Below are 20148 nucleotides of genomic sequence, written 5' to 3'. Positions count from 1 at the left end.
CACGCTGTTTGCTTGGCAGACTTTGAAACAGCTTTTGGCTGCTCTTTCAGCTACTGGAAGCTGCACACGCTGCTTTACTTCCCTGTTTGCAAGGAGAGAAAAGACCCTTTCAACAGTGGTCTTCAGAGGGAACTGTCTTAAAAGTCAACAGGATGAGACCCCTGACTGTTCTCTGTGCTCATCTTTCCTTCCAGGGCCACCATAAACTAACATTTCATAGCAAATCCTGGACATATAATTTTGATCAAAGCATTTTCCATTCCTCCTTGACATTTGGTCAAATTTTCTTTGATAGAAAAACATCTGATCACTTTTTTTCAAGTTTGAAATGAAACTTAAGAGCTTAATTTAGCCTACTGCCTTGAATCTGCATTTTAGATAAAAAAGAAAGTTTAAATTTGGTAGAACCTGTCAAAAGCTTCTCTCTTGACACAGTCAAATGAAAAAAAGGATCAGCATGTTATCTTGATATTCAACATTTCATCCCATGTTGGGATGAATACAAATGTAGAAGGAGTACTGTCACTTTCTCCAGAATAAAAATCAATTTTTTTTTTGCTACATCTTGCCTCAAAGATTAATGAATTGTAAAGCTGTTTCTTTAGTTCACGTAGGGTCGTTAGCTTCAAGGAAGGTAGAAGGGTACAGCTGGGCTGGACCCCTGCTTCCCCCAGGGCAAGTTTTTCACTCAGTACACGTTCCCCTTCCTGTAATGAGCAAAGTGCTGGCAGGGCACGCTCTTTTAAACGGCCGCAGTAGGATGCCAAGCCAGCCAGCGGTCCTGGTAGACATCTCAAGACTTACCTCCCTGATTTCTTTGATTTTGGAACCTCCTTTTCCTATAAGAGATCCACACTGACTTGCAGGGACGACGAGCCGCAGCGTTACAGGCGGTTTGCTTGTCACCGTGCTGTTTGTCATTGAAGCGTTTATGTCCTGCAATCACAACGTCAGGGAGAATTAGTGGAGGGTTTGTCACTCCTGGTAAGCACTGAAGGGCTCAGAGGAAATGCCTGAGCTGTTCGTAGAGACCTGGGGAGCATACAACTGGTCACGGTTTGTTTCTGTTGCAGGTAAAGCCTGTGATACACCATGAGCACAAACTACACAAGCGGCTTGTGCCAGAGGAAAGGACCTTTTTGCTGCCTGGCCTTGCAGGTCCACACTTTGGGACCAGCAGACAGTCTCTCAGACAAGGCTAGGAGACGGAGGAGGAGGAGGTGGTATCTGTCATTTAGACCAGCCAAAGCAGATGGAAAAGACAGAGAGGCTTTTGAGTTCACAGGCCCCCAAATCCTGATCTGGTCTCTTTCCCACCATCTCAATGAGAACACTTCTACTAAGTGATAGGTCTTTACATTTCACACCATTTCTTGTCAGGCTTGATACGAAGAAAAAAGGTTAAAAAAGGGAATGACAAAGAATCTGTGAATAATCTGAAGCAGAGAAAATTTAATTATTTTGATAAATATTTTGCTGCCCCCCAGGTTTAATTTCTCTTTTGTAGCAGATCCATAAGTATTTGTAGCACTACTCAATTTCTAAAATCTTTTCCATCACAGCTGTATAACTAGTGTACAAAGAGCTCAGCAGAACAGCAATTACCTGTATCCAGGTCAGGTAACCTACGTCCGTGTACCTTGTTATCCAATGAAACTACACTATATGTTCTTACGAGCATTTCAACATACCACTGGCTGCAAGGTTAAGATTGTTTAAATATATTTTGTTTGTTCAAAATCTTCTATGCAAGACAAAACAAACCCTCTAAAGTCTTCATTACAGTGGAAAAGATAAAGCTTATCTTCTCACCGATCAAGGGGATGCTGTTGAAAGCACTTAGGATCACAAAAAAACCAGCCATAAGCTTCATGGCACCTATCCAACGACTCATGAAAATCTCAATGGGGTTTGCTAACACTAGTTGTGAGCCGAGAAGACCATCTTATCCATCTGTGAGGTGGCATGGCACAGCTATTACACCCTTCACAAAAATGCTACCCAAAAAATTAGGGCAGGAACAACAGCAAACATGCATTTTCATATTCATTTAACTCATTTATGATGCAACAAGAATTTCAGCACACAGAACTGATGTGACTCCATACATTCTTACTTATCAACGCTACCACTTATTAAAAAATAATAATAAAAAAGTGCCTATACTGTGTGATTGGAACTTCAAATTAAAAAAAAAAAGATAAAAAGTACTTTAAACAGCTCTGCATGCCTTGCTGAACCAACGTGGGAGCTCAGTGGCACCAGCACTGATTTCTACAGTACCTACACACTTCTGATGGCAGCATTCTTGCATCCAATAAATGGCTGACTGTGACCTTGCTTACCTTAAAAGAAAAGAAAAGAACCCTGAACAGAATGAGGCATTGCTGCACGCCTAAGACAGCTATCAAATCACTCCTCTGCCAGCCAGTAACTCATATTTTGTTTAGTGCTCGTGTCAGTGAGAGATTGCAATCCAAAATAAAGCAAGAGGGATAACTGATTTTTGCAGCCCCCATGTATCTGAAATAAAGCCCAAGTCATGCCCAATTTTTCAGGTGGATGATGACATCTCACTATGTCATGTCTGTGTTCAGGTGGAGGCACACGATCATCCAGACATAGGTAAATATCCCTCTACAGCCACCCAGCACAACCCTGATAATGTCTCCTACTTCCATATCATATCTGGCCTGTCCTGAAACTCTTCACTGCACTTATTGCTTCCAAAAGCACTTCATGAAAATTGGAAGCTGCCATTCTCTTTATTTTCTCCTCATCATTTAAAAAGACCAAAACCTAAACACGCAGCCTCAGCAGCACAACCATAAGGTACCAGTCCAGCTTAAAAACACAACAAGAGAGGAATGAATGGAAAAAAATCTCCTCCAAAACTTCAGGCCCCCAAGTAGGGTTGACTAGAGGCTTCCTCACAGAACAGCTGTTTCTCAAGCTGGGAGATTCCTATTTCTTTACTGCCTTACTGTCTGTGGCACCGCATCCATTTCCTTGGGGTTCTGGCAGACACTAGAGCTGGACCTTGCGTGGTTTTTTGCCCACTTGCCTGGGCTGCTCCCCAGCCAGGATGGGCTAACTGGGAAGTGGAACTCGCGGGAAAGCCAGCTCCCAATCTTGAAACCTTGCAGCATCCTTAGCTCCTGACACCCCAGAGTCACAGTGTCTAAGGCTTCCCAAGGCAAGCAAACCTGGCAGCTCAGAAATTTACCAAACCTCTGGGGGAAAATGTGTCATAATTCTTTTTTGCTGGTTTCTAAATGAAATGCTAGACCTGCCAATTTCCACAGCAAATACAATGAGTCTGTGAGGTGGCTCCTCACTCAGTAACGACCACCCACAGTATTTATCTTAGTTGTAGCAGCAGGAGTTAGTATTTGTCATAAAGGCACCATCTCAATTGCTTTTATCACCTCACCTTTATCTTCTCCTTATTCCTAAAGCTGAGTAATTTCTTCATAAATGTTTGCAAAGAGAAAAGAAAAAGTTTGTCAGGATCCTTGTCCCTTTGGAAAAAGTCTGACCACTAAGCTCTGCCTGCTGGCTTTTCCAGCACATAACTACCACTTGCTTCCAGTGGATTATGCATATTTATACCCAAAACCAGAGGTGCCCCACACACCAGTGGGCTTACAGCTGCATTTCTTGGGTCTCAGCCTCCAGTCTGGAAATAACTGCTCTAAAATGCCCTCTCTTGCAACTCCAGTTGTCTGCTTGGGTTAATGCCATTTTTTAACAAGTCTCTTTTTTGCTCTACAGTGAATACTTTAGTTGTTTATGTAATTACCTACCTAGCTTGTACATTCATCATCAGGCTGCTAGAAGATCAACTTTTATTAGGAAGGTTGTCAGAACAGAGTGATGTCAGGCTACAGAGCAACCCCACAGAGACCACTCCTCCCAATCTTTATGTTTTTCTATCTGACACATTTTGAGATTCTTGCTAACATTAGAAAAGCATTACAGGGCTCCCATGCCTTCCTAGACCTGCTTATCCGTAGCTACATACCTGTAGGGTTGAAATTAAGGTTCAAGGGCTTCCTGTCAAAATGCTTTGCGTGAGTACGCATAACAAATACCAAAAAGTCCCTCAGAGCTGCACTCTCACACATGCATCCTTTTTGCTCTGTTTGAAGGTAGCTGTGATAACCAGACGTGGGCCAGGCACTGTCTGTTCTGGGCTCAATTTTTTGAATGGCTGAAGAAATCTCCAACAAAAAGATATGCATGAAAAATACCATGTGGTAGCTAGCTCATTTGTCATTTCTGAAACAGCACTATTTTTTTTTTTCTCCAAAGTGTTACAGTTACCTCACTTTATTGAGCAGGAATAATTACAGGAAACGTAACTGATTGTGTAAGACATTTTTCTTTACCACTGTTTTTATTAATATACCCGAAGTCAATTATATTAAAACTAAATACAGATATTGCAGAATATGTAACCGCAGTACCTGATCTGCAGGGAGTGCCAATACCCCTTTGCTAATACCCACATGAAAAGTCCAGATTACCCTCTAAAATTTACATGGATAAATATGCATAAAATCTAGTCAGATGCCTGAATTTCAGATTTCTTTGGTTATTTCTAGTTATAGCACTTTCCAAGACTATGGTGTGTTGGGTGGTGGGGTGGGGATCCAATGCTGTGCAGTATTCAATGTCTTTATGAGAAATGCCGTGTTAATTCCACTGGGTTCTCATTTTGGTGGAAACTGGCAGGAATTACCTCTGTTAATGATTCCCTCAGCATTTTTCATGATAAGGCCCTAAGCAGAAAATGTTTTTTGTGTAGACAGTAGAGTATGCTCTCTCCAGGTCTCTGTGGATTGCAGGGTATGGTACCATACATGAAGCTGCCTCTTAAGCCAGAAGAAACAGGGATTGGTACAAGATGGGTAGGAGATAAAACTGAGAAAGAGATGACAACAGGTGGTTTTAAAATTGGGCTGGACAGAATTACTTGTGTAGTTCTACAGGATTCAACTTCAAAATTATTATTATCTCATTAATAACTGGTAAGGAAAAAGAATTAGTGTCCTTATAAAATGTAATGTGCCACAAAATCAGGGTACTTTATCAACATGTTGAAAGATTGGAATATCACCCAGGAAGATCTGAAAATCCATGAAGGATTGGAGAAATCTAAATGGGATTCACATTTGCAGTATGAAAAAAAGGGTCATTTTTCTGCAAGCTGATAGGAATGTCTGCCGAGACCAAAGAGGTTCCCATGGAAAACACCTGAGCAGGTGCTGGGGGTACCCACCAGGCACAGCATGGTTGAGTGCAAAACATTACACCAGAAGGAGGTAAAGCATTTCCAGCTGTGATAGGGATATGTTAGGATGGTAAGTAGGGCAGGGGACTGCTAGCGCCATTTAGTAAGGCCTTGTGGAACTTCATTTGCAACCTGTTCACAATTAACATGCACATTTAACATAAAATGTAACTAGAAAAAGGCAGAAAGGGACTACTAGAGTCACGAGAGGGGTGGGGAATGCATCCTCTGAAACACTGAGGTTGGCTCACTTACTCTGGTAAAAGCAAGGGGGTGAGAGGATAAAACTGGTCTCGAAAAATACATCTAAGAGGGGAATGTGAGGGATGGAAAGTCAAGAATTATTTAAACTAATGGACAGTGCTGGCACAGAAACAAAGCTTCATAAACTGTTTGTGAATAAACTCAGGTGAGGAGTGAAAAGAAGGTGTCTAATTGTCAGAGAACTGAGGTTGTGGATCCAATATCAGGAAACAGAAAAAAAAACCCTAGTTTTTGATCATGCTGTGAAGGTGCAAGCTGCAAGACATACTGCTTATGCTAAAAGACAACTACATCTGACGACCCACAAGCTCTCTTCTAGTCCTGTTGCTCTAAATGTGAACAATCCTCATGGGTAAATATAGGCACATGCTGACATTTCTATCAATGCCAGCATCCCCCAGTGCTATGGGGAGATGTGGAGACTGACCTCACTGACTCAGAGAAATAAGTACTCTTAAGAAAGGGATTCACATTCCTCTAGTTTAATCATTGATGGAGAGATGGAGTTGCTTTCTTCCTTTCTCCTGCTGCAGATGGTTCAGCCCACCTGTCTGCAGGCTCTTCCTTTAGGAGAAGGTGAATTGCCTTCTGCCTCTGTCTCTCCAGAGAGGACAGGAGAGATGCCTGGACTAGACACACGATTATTGAAAGTAGAGGGAGTTAAATACTCTCCTGAGTGACCAGGGTTCATGTTCTGCTGTTCCTTCTGTGAGGTTTTACATTAAAGTGGGTGACCATATCTAACTGTAGTTGGTTCATGAAACTTGAAGAGATCCCAGCACTTTAGTTACATATATTTGCACAGAACGGTTATTCTACGGTAAATTGAGCTCTTGCCTCACTTACTCTTAGTGCCTTTATTTTAATTATTTTTAAAAGCCAAGTTTTAAATATGGTATTTTGTAATTTCTAATCATATGGTTTGTTTTTAAAATAAAAATTTTCCAGTTAGATGAGTTATATATTCATTTTGACATATATAAAATTTACATCAATACCAAATGGAATCACATAAAAGCAGAGCTAAAAGTTAGGCAATTATTCTTTTCAAATCAAACCCACAATGGGACCAGAAATTTTCCAAGACATTTTTCCTACCATTAGTGCACATTACTAGAAGCAATTGCTTTTCCCTGAAGCCTCCAAAAAGCAAAAGAAATGATCAAACAGCTTGTAAATTGACCCATTATTTTTCTTCAGTGTTACTGCCAAAAGCATTTATAAAAATACAACCACTTTCATTGCTATTAAATAGAACATTAAACAAATCATATTTAACATTAAAGCAAACACGAGAAAATTCAAACAGTGTTTGTATTTCAACTTGAAGAGAGAAAAAACTGTATTTTATTTGCTTACCTCTTCAAATTTTAGTGCAATCATAGAAAAAGCTTTAAAAATCGCATCTGTTGGGCCTGTTATTGTCACAATTCTCTCTGGACAGGAGCCTTCTGAAATATTGATTCGAGCACCACTCTGTCAAAAAAGAACAAATATTTTTCAAATTTATACTTCCCAGGGAGCAAACTAAGTAGGATTAGGGATGTAGTTTGGGAAAGAATATCTTGAGGCACCTAATTCCCTCCCCTACAATTGCAGCCCCAACATCATATAATTTCAGCATAAACTGATCACACTCCAAAAATTCATTTAACTGCAGGAAGCCGGATTGTGTCTGGGCAAATACTTACATGGCCTTCATCGCCATATGGAAATAACACCTCTGTAAATCAAAGTTGCAAACAATTGCATAATCAAGTCTTCCCCCTTCCCTCTTGCAGAGTTAACCTTAAGTAGGACCAGAGCTGCACAATTTCAGACAAGGTGGTTGTCTCCAGGGAGCATCAACATCTCCCAGGAAAGCTGCTCCTCCCTGGATTGGAGGTGCCAGGTAGTTTGAGCCCCAAACTCAGGGCTCGATCTATCTGGCGAGGGAATTGCTTTGCACTGTGGAAAAGGTTCCTTATAGATGCGTCTCAAGTGAAGGCAGTCAATTAACATGCACTGAACAACCCTTTAATGGAGTAGCGGTAGGACAGGCAACAGTAATGGTGTTATCTCCTTCAGGCAAGGAGCCTGTTGGAAGGAGTTAGAAAACCATAAATCTTGGAGACAAGCCAGGATGCCTCTCAGGTACACTTAGTCCCCTTTATATTGCTGTGGCAGTGCAAAGAAAACCCCTAAACCAGATGTAAATATATCTAAGAGGATCTCAGTGTAGATAATGATCAAATTCAGTTCAGGTAAGACCCACTCTATGCTTTCCCTGAGGTTTCAGGTGCGGAAATGTGTTAATGCAAGTCACTGGAGCCTCAACTCATCCACAGGCACTGATCTTCCCAAGGATCTAGGCCTGTAGCAAACATGAGATAATCTGGGTTAATTTGGCCCTTTTCCTTCAGGGTTACCACAAATGATCCGATGTGTTGTGTGTCTGAGCCCTTATTCATGTGCTTACTGCTGCTCAAAAGCAAGATATCCTATTTCCCCATATGACATCAACCAAATATAACATGAAAAAAACCAACACTACTGATTGGAAAATCTTGTTGCCATGGAGTGGGCTGGCAGACGTATTCATAGATAAGAATGCTTCATCCCTGGAGGTGTTCAAGGCCAGGCTGGATGGGGCTTTGAGCAACCTGGTCTAGTGGAAGGTGTCCCTGCCCATGACAGGGGGGCTGGAATTAGATGATCTTTAAGGTTCCTTCCAACTCTAACCATTTTATGATTCTGTGATAAGAAATGGCAGCAGACACTTCTTCTTACAGGTCAACCAGCGTGAGACTAGCCCCCATCAAACACCAGCACTGGATCAGGAAGGAGATCAGGGCACACAAACCCAGGGCCATGGGACTCAGCCTGGCAGGGAGCATGCCAGGAGCCATGCTGGGCAGAGCTGCCCACAGCAGGCAGGCCTGCCCACCCCACCCCACTGCCTTTGCCCAAAGCATGGCTCTTTTGGAGCCATGGGAGCTCGTCTGAAAGATCGCTCCACCATGGGTCAGCGCAAGACAAAATTCACAGCTGTCACTCCTCCTATAGATGATTGGTCACAGCAGAGCTATGGCATTTAAAATGCTGTGTGGTGGTCTCTGTATTTGCATAGGAAGTTAACAACTGCAGGGAACAGAACCAAGGTTTTTGTACTTTTCTTTAGGCTTGAAGTTGTCTCTGACATTTCCTCAATGACAGAAGAAGACAAAGTTGCATTTCATTCCATAAAGATGGCATGCAACTTGCTCCGTGAGGAAAGCAAAAATAAAGTTCCATTTTGCTTTGAAAGAAGTACTAAAGAAGGCACTCATTTATAGGAGGACCAAGTTATCATCATGTGGGGACATTGCTTCTTAGTCCTGTGCTGATATAAAGAAGCCTGGTCATGGCTTCTCTTCTGTGCATGCAATTTATTTCCAAAGATATCTGCCCATGATCATAATTAATAATTAAAATGAAATGTGTTTAATCAACTGGCAAGATTACCTAGTATATTGGAAACTTTTTTTCTTGTATATTTTTAAGTCTTAGCAAATCTACTTATGTATGAGAATATGGGTGAAAGCTCTTATTATTAAAAAGGAGCTCTGAACGCAGTCCGCCTGCCAATGAACTCCCTATTGTGTATATTTAAAGATGGATCTCAGCAATTTTCTTTACTACAAATACTTTGAGATTTCCCTGCCACAGACCTTCTATCAGTGGATAAAACACCATAGCGGCTGAGAGAGTAATGTACTGCATATTTACCAGAACCAAATTGACTTTTCTTGAGGCATCCTCAATACGCTTTGCAGCCCTAAAGTTTTAAACAGTAGGATTTGTCTTTTGACTTATGCTTTTAGCACTTGCTTCAAAGAAGGAAAATTGCATGGATGTCCAGGTAAGATGTGCTGCTTTGCAGGACAAGTGTGGGTCTGTAACATCTACCTGGGCATGATCCTCTGAAGACAGTGCAGCTTGCTCTGTGGCATGGAAAGAAGCCCGCAGACACTGCAGAGACTGAGGTTTATGCAGAACCATGTTTTAGTTCAGCTTTTTATGTTTACAGCCTTTTCAAAGGATGTGAATGGTGGGTGCGCAGGTCTACCCTGTCCACACCCTACACACAGCTGCAAAACGATGAACAGTTAAGGCTTTGCCAAGACATGGCAGAGGGATAGTTTGGCTTATGCAAATTTGGCTCCAGATCTGCTGAAGCTTGTGCCTACCCTCAAACTTTATGCAGCATCAGTCTAATTCTTTGTTTCAGATTTTGGAAACTCTCTACCAAGAGGCCGAGCCATGCGCTGGACTGATCTTGGTATGCTAAAGAAAGATACCGTGGTTTTAATGCACAGAATCATGCTGGCTAAGCTGTTCCTGAGATAAGACAGCAGCAGGCATATTGCTATGGGAATGAAAGACTCCAGACTGCTGCGGCGATAAGGAGGCTATATTCACAACAACGCTTAATTTAGGCCAGCGCATTCATACGCCACCACTTGCACAGAACGGTGATGTTAAATTAACTCCCCACTCGATGGCAGTGTCGGTCTGCGCACACTGAATTTCTCTGTTCTCTGAGCCGGAAAAGAAAGGCAAGTAAAGACATCAAGGCTTGTCTTACCTCCTCCCTCATCTTCTTAACTGTCTCACCTTTCTGTTAAAGAAACAGAAAAAAAGTTAGCCCGGGCTGATGAAGTGAACTGATATACAATATTTTGACATGAAAATAAAGAGAGAAAGTAATTTCCTGACCTTTCCGATAATGCTTCCAACCTCCTGAAACAGAAAAAAAAGACACCGTGAATGATACGATTTGCTACAGAGGAGCATTTGCTCTGCTCCTAAGCTATTTCACTATCACTTATTTCAAACCTGCCATGTGAAGCCTAGCCCCCTTCCATTGTTGCTGTATACAAATATGTCATGTTAGATACAAAGGGGTGGACTAAAAACGCAGCTTTGCAGCTTACTGATTGTGCAAAACACCTTTAACAGAAACTGATCTTGCAGTTACAGATCAATCCTGCTACTATAAACACAGATAAACCTCTATCAGAGACTGAAAAGTTCAGAAATAATAGAACTGCACAACCTGCTAGAGAAAATGGGATATATAATACAGGCATCAAAATAATTGCTGATCTCTCTGAGGCCAGGCATTTACCCTCTTTACACCATGTAATAGCTAGAGCTGAATTTCCATGCTACCAAGTGTTACTGCGTAAACACCTGGTGGCCTGTCATAATCTCCCTATTAAGCACTTACAGAACAATAATTGCTAATCACTTTTTAGGGATTTGGGAATTGCTACTGGGTTCCCACAACCTTCCATGAAGGGACAGAAAATACTAAGAAATGTCAGTATGAACATACCACAGGGAAACAATTTAGCAGTTCTGGCATAATCCCAAGAGTTAAAAACTCAGTGCATAAAACCAACAGGTAGCAAAAATGAAGCTAATAAATCTAAAATTAATAGTCTGGACACGTTACACAAATCCAACAGGTATGACGTCAGAGTGGAAACCATCTGATGGAAAGGAGACCAGCTAAAGGAAAACAAACTCCTTTTCTATACTCAGATTGGGAAATCTACTTCAACTGTTAAAGACTGTCTCATGTGGCTGATCTGTCCCAGACATATGATATACAGGTCCCTCCTCCTGTCTTCCCCAGTCTATATACTTACGTTTGACCCATTCTGAAACAGCCCAAAGAGTAAGATTTAAGAAATTGTCCTCCATTTTTCTATCCAATGATGGATTCATGATAAAGTGGTATTAGCTTCACCCTGATGTAGAGGACTACCTGGAGTGTCATTGAGAGACACTCACCAGAATTTTATTTATAAACTTATAATATGAAGCTGCTTGTTCTTTCAACTCCTCACATCCTGCTCACCAAGATGTAAAGACTTTGCAGTGAGAAGAAGACCTATCTCAATGAAGAACTTTGGTATATGGCTCCTTTGCACTCACTGCAAGTCTGCAGGTAAGTCACCAGCCTTGGGGGAAAAGTCAACACACTACTGGACAAGGCTGCTAGACAGGCTGAAGAAATGGGCAAGTTCTGCTGGCTGATGTACAGTAGACCTTCATATGTTACACAGTTGTGTGACTGGTCTTGCTAAAGCTTCCTGTGTTCTTCTGGGATGGTGACACCTCTGTACATCTGCACATACAATGCAAAGAAGCAGCTCTGTGAGAAGAGGAATGAATGAAGCAGACATGCTGCAGTTTTGTGTCTTGTGACCAAACTATCCCATGTCTCTTAATGTGTGGGTTTAGGTCATGCCTTTTCGCCTTTTCCCACAGCTGAGACAGCTGTACCAGCACACTGCATAGCTCTCTAATGGGGTGCAGCTTTTTTGTTAGCAGTGACACAAATTTGGGATACTCATTCCACAAAATTATTAAGATTTTACTAGTTTTTTTGTATTATCACTCTAACTCTGACAACCTGCCTGTAACTGTTGAATGGGATTAAACAATACAAGGAATAAGACTCTCAATGATGGTAAGCCTTGGGAACTCCTCATGTCCAGTAGTTCCTATCTGCCCACTCAGCAAATTCAGCAGTTTTACCTTGAAAACTTTTTCCATTCTTCTCAGTTGCAGCTTTCAGAAATTATTTATTTCGTAAAACAGATTCTTAGGAGGTAGAAGGACCTTTTGCTATGGGTGAGCATATTGTTCTTCAATTGCTATGGGCAAGCAATCGTATTTCAGTCCGTGGTACAATTCCAGTTTTTGTGTATCTGAAGTTTCATCAGAAGCTATATGCCTGGTCTTGAAACTGCAAGGCTCTGCCAGTATACACTTAGTATGAAATCTGTCCCAATCCATCTCCTAAGTCTGTGGGAGTTTTGCTACTGATTTCAGTGGGGACAGGAATTCTTCCTGACTGATCATCACCTTCTTATTACCAAAAAGTGCAAGCTGCCAAAGAACTGAGAGAATGAACAGTGCCAATCCCACTGAGGAAAAATATTTCAATGAGACTGGTCACCAGTTCCTTGGAACGTGCTAGGAAATGTCACTGTAATGCTAAGGAGTACTTCTAATCTTTACCTCCTTCCAAGGGTGAATTTAAAGCTTATTCTATAATGAGGCAGTTTCAAAACACCCAAGTAAACACCACCTCTACTCCTGCACGGGGAGCTGGGATTCTGTTTGAAAATGTGAGGGAAGGGTGCAGGGGGAGAGAGTGAAACATTAACTTCACATGGATATTCCTAATTCTCCAGAATTTTTGATCTATACAAATTACAAAAAAAAAAAAAAATTAAAATCTAGAATGGTTCTAAATGGGTCACTTCAGACTTTTTTGGTGCCTTAGCTGTTTCTAGGAAAGCTCCCATAAGCACTGGTGACAATGGATCATGTCTTTAACTATGATGAGAAACCTACTTCTGCCTCATATAAAATCAGAAGATTCTTTATATCTCACTCTCAAAACTACCAATGCTACTTCATCAAACCTTTGACAATTCTTTATACAGTACAATATTTGTTTCATATATATTCTTATATCACCCTAAAGTACATTTAGTGCTTAATGAGATACCTAACACCATTTTTACGACACTCAAGTTTTATCAATATTTCTCTGAAAGGTTACTTTGAGGGCTTCATCTTTTTCAGAAAATGTTTCTGAATCTGCCAGAGACCACACTGTGCTGCAGTTAACTGCTTACGACTGAAAGGATGGGACCTCTGTCACCTACATCAGTTCATTAAAAGTTAGGAGTCTAGTGTAAGGCAGGCACACAGCTTCCTCTGCAGCCCAGGGAGAGAGATAATGGGGGATGTTTTGTTCCTAAAAGAGGAGGGAAGAAGCGTGCTCCCGAGGGTTTATCTTTTCTCCATCCACAGTAGAAGAAGCCTAGACTGACACTAACATACCTGAAGCTTGGTGATAGGAATCCTACAGCTGATGTCAAATTCAGCCTCAGTGCAGGTCAGACAGGATCTGATTTAGCTGTCGTAGCAAATACTACCTGCTAGAATATACTAATAGCTCTTGAACTATTTGCTGTTTCCCGGTGCTCAGGAATATAAGCTAAGTATTTATGATCAATTTCAGATTGATTTATTGACTAACCATCTACTTGTAAACACAGTGAGAAAATTAGTTATATGACAACAATTACTGGGTTCATATAATCACACTTCAACAGCTGATCGAAAAGCAGTGCACAAAAAAAAAGAAGTTATAAATGGGATAATTAAAACTCAGAGGGAGAAAAACAAGTCCAAGGCAATCCAGCAGACTGATGTCAAAGCTAAAAGTACTACCCAAGCTGCTTGGCCTCAACATATAAACTCCTGCCTGTCAGAAGCAGATATGGCACAGCAACCGTGCTGGGTGAATAGGATACACCCTAAAAGCTAAATGTGTGTGTGTGCCTACGTCCACCGATACACACGCATTTATATATTTGTGTGCAAAGTCAATATATACATACAGGCACCAAAGAGATAGATATGAACTTTCCTTTGAGAAATGACAGCAATTTGGGGTGCTTATCTAGAAGTTCATCAAAGGGTCTTGAGCTTCAGATTATGGAGAGTACCCAGCCCAGGTAATGCCTTCCAAAGGGCATATCTCCAGGTGACAGTATCTCAAGCAGGACAGCTTGGGCTCCAACAGCTCCATTTTGGAAAACCCCAGGACAATTTTAAATGCTCATGCTGATTTCAGGTAGCCTGAAAATAAAACTTTAGCCTGGGGGGCTGAGGTGATTTATGTCTATGATTCTCTTTAGTATGCCATTTCTAACAAAACGGATAAAATGACAAGAGGTGAACCTCATCAACATGCACTGACAGACTGCTCAGCATCAGCGCAGTATATTTCTAGCCAACCACCCAATTCATTGCAGATAACTTGAGGAAAGGCAACGGTAAAAACAGGAGATGTTTTCTTTCATGCTGAAATGCAGCATGTGATATTATTTGCATATCTCATTCAGATGAATGGGGTGAGTTTTACTTTTAACGAACGCTTGGGGAGCCGTGGGCCCACCGCAGAGCAGAAGGCTATTTCTGCAGTTTTTGCACCGTCTGTGGTGAGGGCAAGGCAGCACCAGCAGAACAAAAGGTGGGAGCAGAGAAGCCTGTGAGCCAAGGCATTTGCAGGGGTCTTGATGGTGGGAATGACTAAAGAAAGATATAAAATAGACCGTAGGAGAAAGCTGTTTCCTAAACAATTATCTGGTGTGCCTTTTGAATTAAAAGAGAAAGAAATTAGTCATGTTAAGAAAACAAGAGGCTTAAAAAATGGTAACAAACCTTAGTATAAAGATTAACCTTTGATCTGTAAACATAATATGTGAAATTCCACCATTTTTCTAAGTGTGAGGCTAGTTTAATAATTACTGTGGTCCAGGAAATGAAAACAAAAAACCTAACTCTTCCAAGACCTTATAAAAGCACAGGCCTCGCTCTATTACCATGAGCATCCAGCTTCTATTATCAGCACTAAGGGGTGAATGGAACACTAAACTCACAAGAGCCCTGAGATAAAGCCATTTGAGAAGGAAAACCCTTTAAAGAAATAATATAAGAATACATAATTTCAACCCAAAGCATCAGACAAAGCACAGGCCGCATCCTAAAGCCTGCAATTCATTCAGGCAATGCTTTGATTGCATACATCTACCTGCTTTCTATGAGCAAGGATAAGGTAAGAACCAGTAGGACAGGACTCTACAAACAAAAAAGCCCGCTAGAAAAACATTGAAAAAAAAAGGAATGCAGCCTTCCATAGTGGGGAAGAACCTCTGTCACAAGACAAGGAGGGATCCTGGCAACAGCAAACAATACCTGCACTGATAAAGTTTTCTAGACCAGCACTAATAGTCTCTTCCCATCCAGAAAGAGGCATAACACAACCCAACTCTCTCTCTCTGCCTTGTTCTGAGGATAGAGTTGCCAATACTTGTATAAAATCATGAAGATACCTGCATAGAAGACCCTAGAAACATGTTCCATGAAGATGTTCTGAACAATGTATTTGCATGGAGCGCACAGGGCATCAGCATTTTTCAAAGGCTGGCAGAAAAGCCCTAGTCAGTTTTGGGAAACATGATGTAATGTGTCTACCTCAGGGAACAAATGGGTGCCTTCGTTAACCGAGAGTCTGATTTGTGTTCTGGGATTATGTGGGATTAGCCTCACTGACCCAGGAGATCTCATGTTCCTAGGTGATGCTTCAGTAGTCTCTGTCTGATGCTAGGAGCCCTGATTTAGTAAGGCACTGTAGTCCAAGCCCTTACTGAGACAGATCTCGTGCTAACCAATGTGGTTGTGTATGAGGAAACCTTCAAATTATGGCCTTTCTGATGGTGATGTCAGTGTTATGAATCTTCCACAGGTCCATCTACTATTTTTGGGGCAGCTGGGACAATGGGCATTTCTCATTTGCTTTCTGATAGCAGATGGGTAACCAAATCTCTCTGCCTTCCCTCAAAAAAACAACCCAAAACCCAGTTCTGTCCCTTCGCTTGTCCCTCCGCCTGTGACGCAGAAGCAGCAGCACTGAGTTGGGTACACGCCTTCTGCAACCTCAGTTCATTACAGCTATAGACCGATGAGGAGATTCTGTTTGACAGAAGTGGGAAAATTCAGCTATGGAGACTGTTTTGGGGGACACACAGCACCTGGGGGCTGGGGGAAATAGACTTCTGTCCTTTCATTTGATTTTTTTAGGCTAGTGAGAAACTCCCAGCTGTTACTACAAACACACAAAGAGGAGATGCATCTTGTGTTGTGTGTTTGCACGCAGAGCTTTGTTCCATGACTAGAGCTCTTAGGTACCACAGTAATGCAAACAAACAAAACAAGAACTATAATAGCAATAGGCAGGACAGTCAATCCTCATAATACCCTGACAGTGTTCGTGGAAACTAGAAAGAACAGAACAAACATTGGCTAGGTTGGCATTTTACAGTCTAGATTAAATTACTGACAAGGTGATTATTAAAGCTACTCTGTTGTATTCTGTATTTTAATAAGTGAAAATATAAAAGAAAAAAAAGGGGGAAGGAGAAGGTCATTACCTTTGAGAAAGGGAAAAATTACTTCTGCGCTTCACAGTCTTTCAGGGGACAATTAAGCAGGCACAAAAAAGTGGCCACTAAAATAAATCCCTGACGCTAAAACTGTATTATCTATGCTGATAAAAATCATAATTTCCTCCATGATTTTATTCTGTCTGCATTCAAGCTGTTAAGTATGAGGAATCACCTTAATAATTCTAAATTTTCTTTTTCCTGTAAAAGTTCTATATATAGCATCATAAAATAATCACCAACATGTCTGAAAGTCACCACTGAAGCTGGATGTAAGTCCGCTGTAACCAGTCCTCACCCACTGATCCTGCTGAAACCATTGGGAGATAGAGTTCCTAATTAAACTGTAAGTTCTGGAAGTTTAGCACCTAAAAATCAAGGCACTCATAGGGTTTTGTTCAAACCTGAACATTTGACTGCAGGTACATTTTTCTAATTCACTACTGCTGAAACTACTAGAAACACATCATTGAGCAAATGGTATCAGGGAAGGAAAAGCTCCACTCAGTCATCCTCTTTCTTCCATCAATGCAGATTATATATCCTACCTAGTGCATGTGTTGCTCTTCCCCAGACATGTTTAAAATCTGCTTAGGAGACTTCCAGAACCTCATAAAAATCTCAATATCAGGAATTTCTTTTGGGATTCCCTTATTAGGATTTGTTTTCAAGAATGTATTTTATCCTCTTATTTCCAGTCACAAGCACTTGTATCATTCAAAATAACAGCACTCCATTACACTCGTATTTATTCTCTACAGGTATTTATGAGAATGTCTGAAGAAAGCTAGATACAGTCTCCTCAGCCTCCTAAAACTTGGTTATTTTTCTGTGAATTCCCCCTCTGCTCCGTCTTCAACATCACTCATCTGCATGGCGCCTGCTGCTGAGCACAGACCCGCAGGTGTGCTTTTGCCAGAAGAACAGTAAGGTAATTACCGCCTCTGCCCCACGACGCACCAACGCTACACGTCCAAAATTGCATATGCTCTTGCTGCAATAGCTTGTCTTTCCAACCCAGCGTATCCCAAATGTGCCACTCTCTAGACACTGCCACATCTGATGCCTTTCAGCCTTTTATGCTTTCCAGATTTCCTTCTCTCACTGAACGTGTATCTTCTAAATTACCTTCTCCAGTTAATTGCCTCAACTCTCCAATTTACACCTCTCAGTATTTGGCAAGAGTCCTACATCCCTGCCAGTTTTCCCTTCCCTCCTCTATCCTACCTGTAAATTATTTCCTTGTTCTTCCTAACCATCTGACTTTATTAAGTTACTTTGTTTTCTATTTCTGAACTCCTTCCCCTTTCTCTCAAAGGTTCCTTGGATTTGAATATATTAATATATTCTACTTTGGTTTCTTGCTGACTTCACTGCACCCAATATGGTTTCATTGATGGATACCTTCGCACGGTTCCTTTGGAAATGATGCATCTTTTTCTTCTGCAGGTTTGTACTGGTGAGAGGAAGCAGAGACGCTTGCACCACCACTACGAGATGGAGACCACAGTGGATTGGTGACCCTGCTGTCCCTTCCATGCTGGCACTTTTCAACATTTTCTCTTGTTCCACCTCACAGTCACAACTTTTAATACTCCATTAAGCTGCTATCCTGAAACTTAACAACTTCCTACCAGCACAGTCTCTTTACCATCTGCATCTAAAATTAACCTTTAATGGTGAGTCTCTAAGGTCTTAATAAACTTGTTAACACTGGCTGTGTACAAATCCAAACCATTCCAAAATCATTATCCCGTATAGTCAAAGTAGGTGCTTTTTCAAGAGTTATTTCTTTCTGGGCATGAACTGACCAGAACAAGAACAAGAGCATTGCAAATGTCAAGCACTAAGGTATGTTAGCAGGCACCTCTGGGCACGGTTACGATTTTCCACAATCTTCCAACCTCATTACCTGTGGCAGTAAGCAAGAAAAAAAACCAGCCACAAGTCACGGGAATAAAAATTTCAGCAAAAGGTGAGCAAGGCATGATAAGAGAGAAAGATCAAGCTCCATCGAAGACCCTATAACATGCAGAGAGCCAAAAGAAGGCTGATTTTTCACAAAAATTAAAAAAGGAAGAAAAAGTTAAAGGCACATTTCTTTTGGAGCCTGAGCTCTGCCTCTCCTTACAGAGGGCTCTAGTAGCTAGGAACTGTTTTCCCATTAATGCACACAAGCTGAATTTGTGTTCCTTAAGCCCTTCAAAAATGTTGATCTGATCTGGGTAAATGCTGCAACTTCTGCATTTGATGGAAGAAGAAATCTTGCAATCCCTGCAATATTCTAATCTTGCCCAGAAGTTAGACTTTTAAAGAAGACAAAGGTAATAAAATATCTGTACCCATTTATGCCTCTGCCCTACACAGTGATTTTACTTATTTTACTTCAAGAAACAGCAGGAATTAGATGGAAAACACAGAAGTAGGGCAATGTAAACAGCCCCAGCCTATATTGCCTGTTTTTCTCTACTGAAATGCATGAAACATCTTTATTCCTTAATGTGGTGCATGTTTCTCATTAATAAAAGATGAAAATGCATCTCTGCATTATTTAATATAATCTACGTATCCAACTCCTGTACATAGAATCATCTCAGTTGGAAGGGACCTTTAAGATCATCAAGTCCAACCATTAAGCTAACACTGCCAAGTCCACCACTAAACCATGTTCCTAAGCACTACGTCTAACCGTCTTTTAAATGCCTCCAGGGATGCTGATTCAACGGCTTCCTGGGCAGCCTGTTCCAATGTTTGATAACCCTTTCAGGGAAGAAGTTTTTCCTAATATCCTGCCCTCTCCACAGCAACATTCAGATAACTCAATCAAAAAGGTCCTGGGCAGCAAAGGCTGCAGTGCTACGGCAGCTTTATGGGATGTATTCATTTTTGTCTAACTTGTCCTTAAAAACCTCCAGTGATGAATGCCACAGCATGCCCAGGCAGCCTTCTCCCCTCCTCACACACCTGCATAAGAAGTTTTTCCTAATTTTGCTTTTAAAATTCCCCGTGAACAGAGACAGTTGCTTCTCTGTGGATGTGAAGAACATCTGAGCACTGCCCTTGGGGCATAGTCCCTAACATCTGCCCTCTAATTCATCGCAAGAAAGTATGAGAAATGCTCTGTGTTGCTCCTGGCTTTTTTTCAGGGCTGTCACACTATCACAACTTTTTAACTGATGTAACATGGTGCAAGATGACAATCAGGCCTTTCATCTTACACCATCACACACTCTCTGAAGCTCTTGCTCAGGAGGACACCTTTCATATTAGGCCCTGGCAATATTTACCCTGAGGTTAACCTTTTCTACTTCGTGGTGGTTAGCTTTTTGCTGGGCCTGCACAAGCCTTTTTGCTGCTTCAACAGATAAAAATAGTTGTTGCCCTCCCTTAATATCATATTTTCTGCCCTGAGAAAATCAAGGCTGTGCCTTGCCTTTTTGCAAGCCAGCTGCTCCCAAATCTTCTTGCACTGCGGAGGAGCAGCTGAGCTGGTCCTCCAAGTAGCCATCCCAGCCTCTTTGACAGGAG

The 20148-nt window shown here is 41.4% G+C and overlaps 1 protein-coding gene across 7 annotated transcripts in view; it reads right to left on the bottom strand.

Annotated features, from left to right (window-relative positions):
- LOC106886004 (poly(rC)-binding protein 3-like) overlaps positions 1-20148 on the bottom strand; it is a 525351-nt gene that overhangs the window by 30633 nt on the left and 474570 nt on the right. For all 7 annotated transcript variants that reach the window (XM_014938586.1, XM_014938583.1, XM_014938584.1 and 4 more), the window contains 4 exons: positions 10298-10321; positions 10167-10199; positions 6920-7036; positions 805-936 (listed from right to left, as the gene is read on the bottom strand). In XM_014938586.1, coding sequence (XP_014794072.1) covers positions 805-936; positions 6920-7036; positions 10167-10199; positions 10298-10321 — 306 coding nt within the window. The remainder of the gene's footprint in view (positions 1-804; positions 937-6919; positions 7037-10166; positions 10200-10297; positions 10322-20148) is intronic.

This window comes from Calidris pugnax, unplaced genomic scaffold (genome assembly GCF_001431845.1).
Source record: "Calidris pugnax isolate Ruff unplaced genomic scaffold, ASM143184v1 scaffold13, whole genome shotgun sequence".
Taxonomy (NCBI): domain Eukaryota; kingdom Metazoa; phylum Chordata; class Aves; order Charadriiformes; family Scolopacidae; genus Calidris; species Calidris pugnax.
Note: the sequence above shows the minus strand (reverse complement) of the source record. Positions and strands in the feature narration are given on the sequence as shown.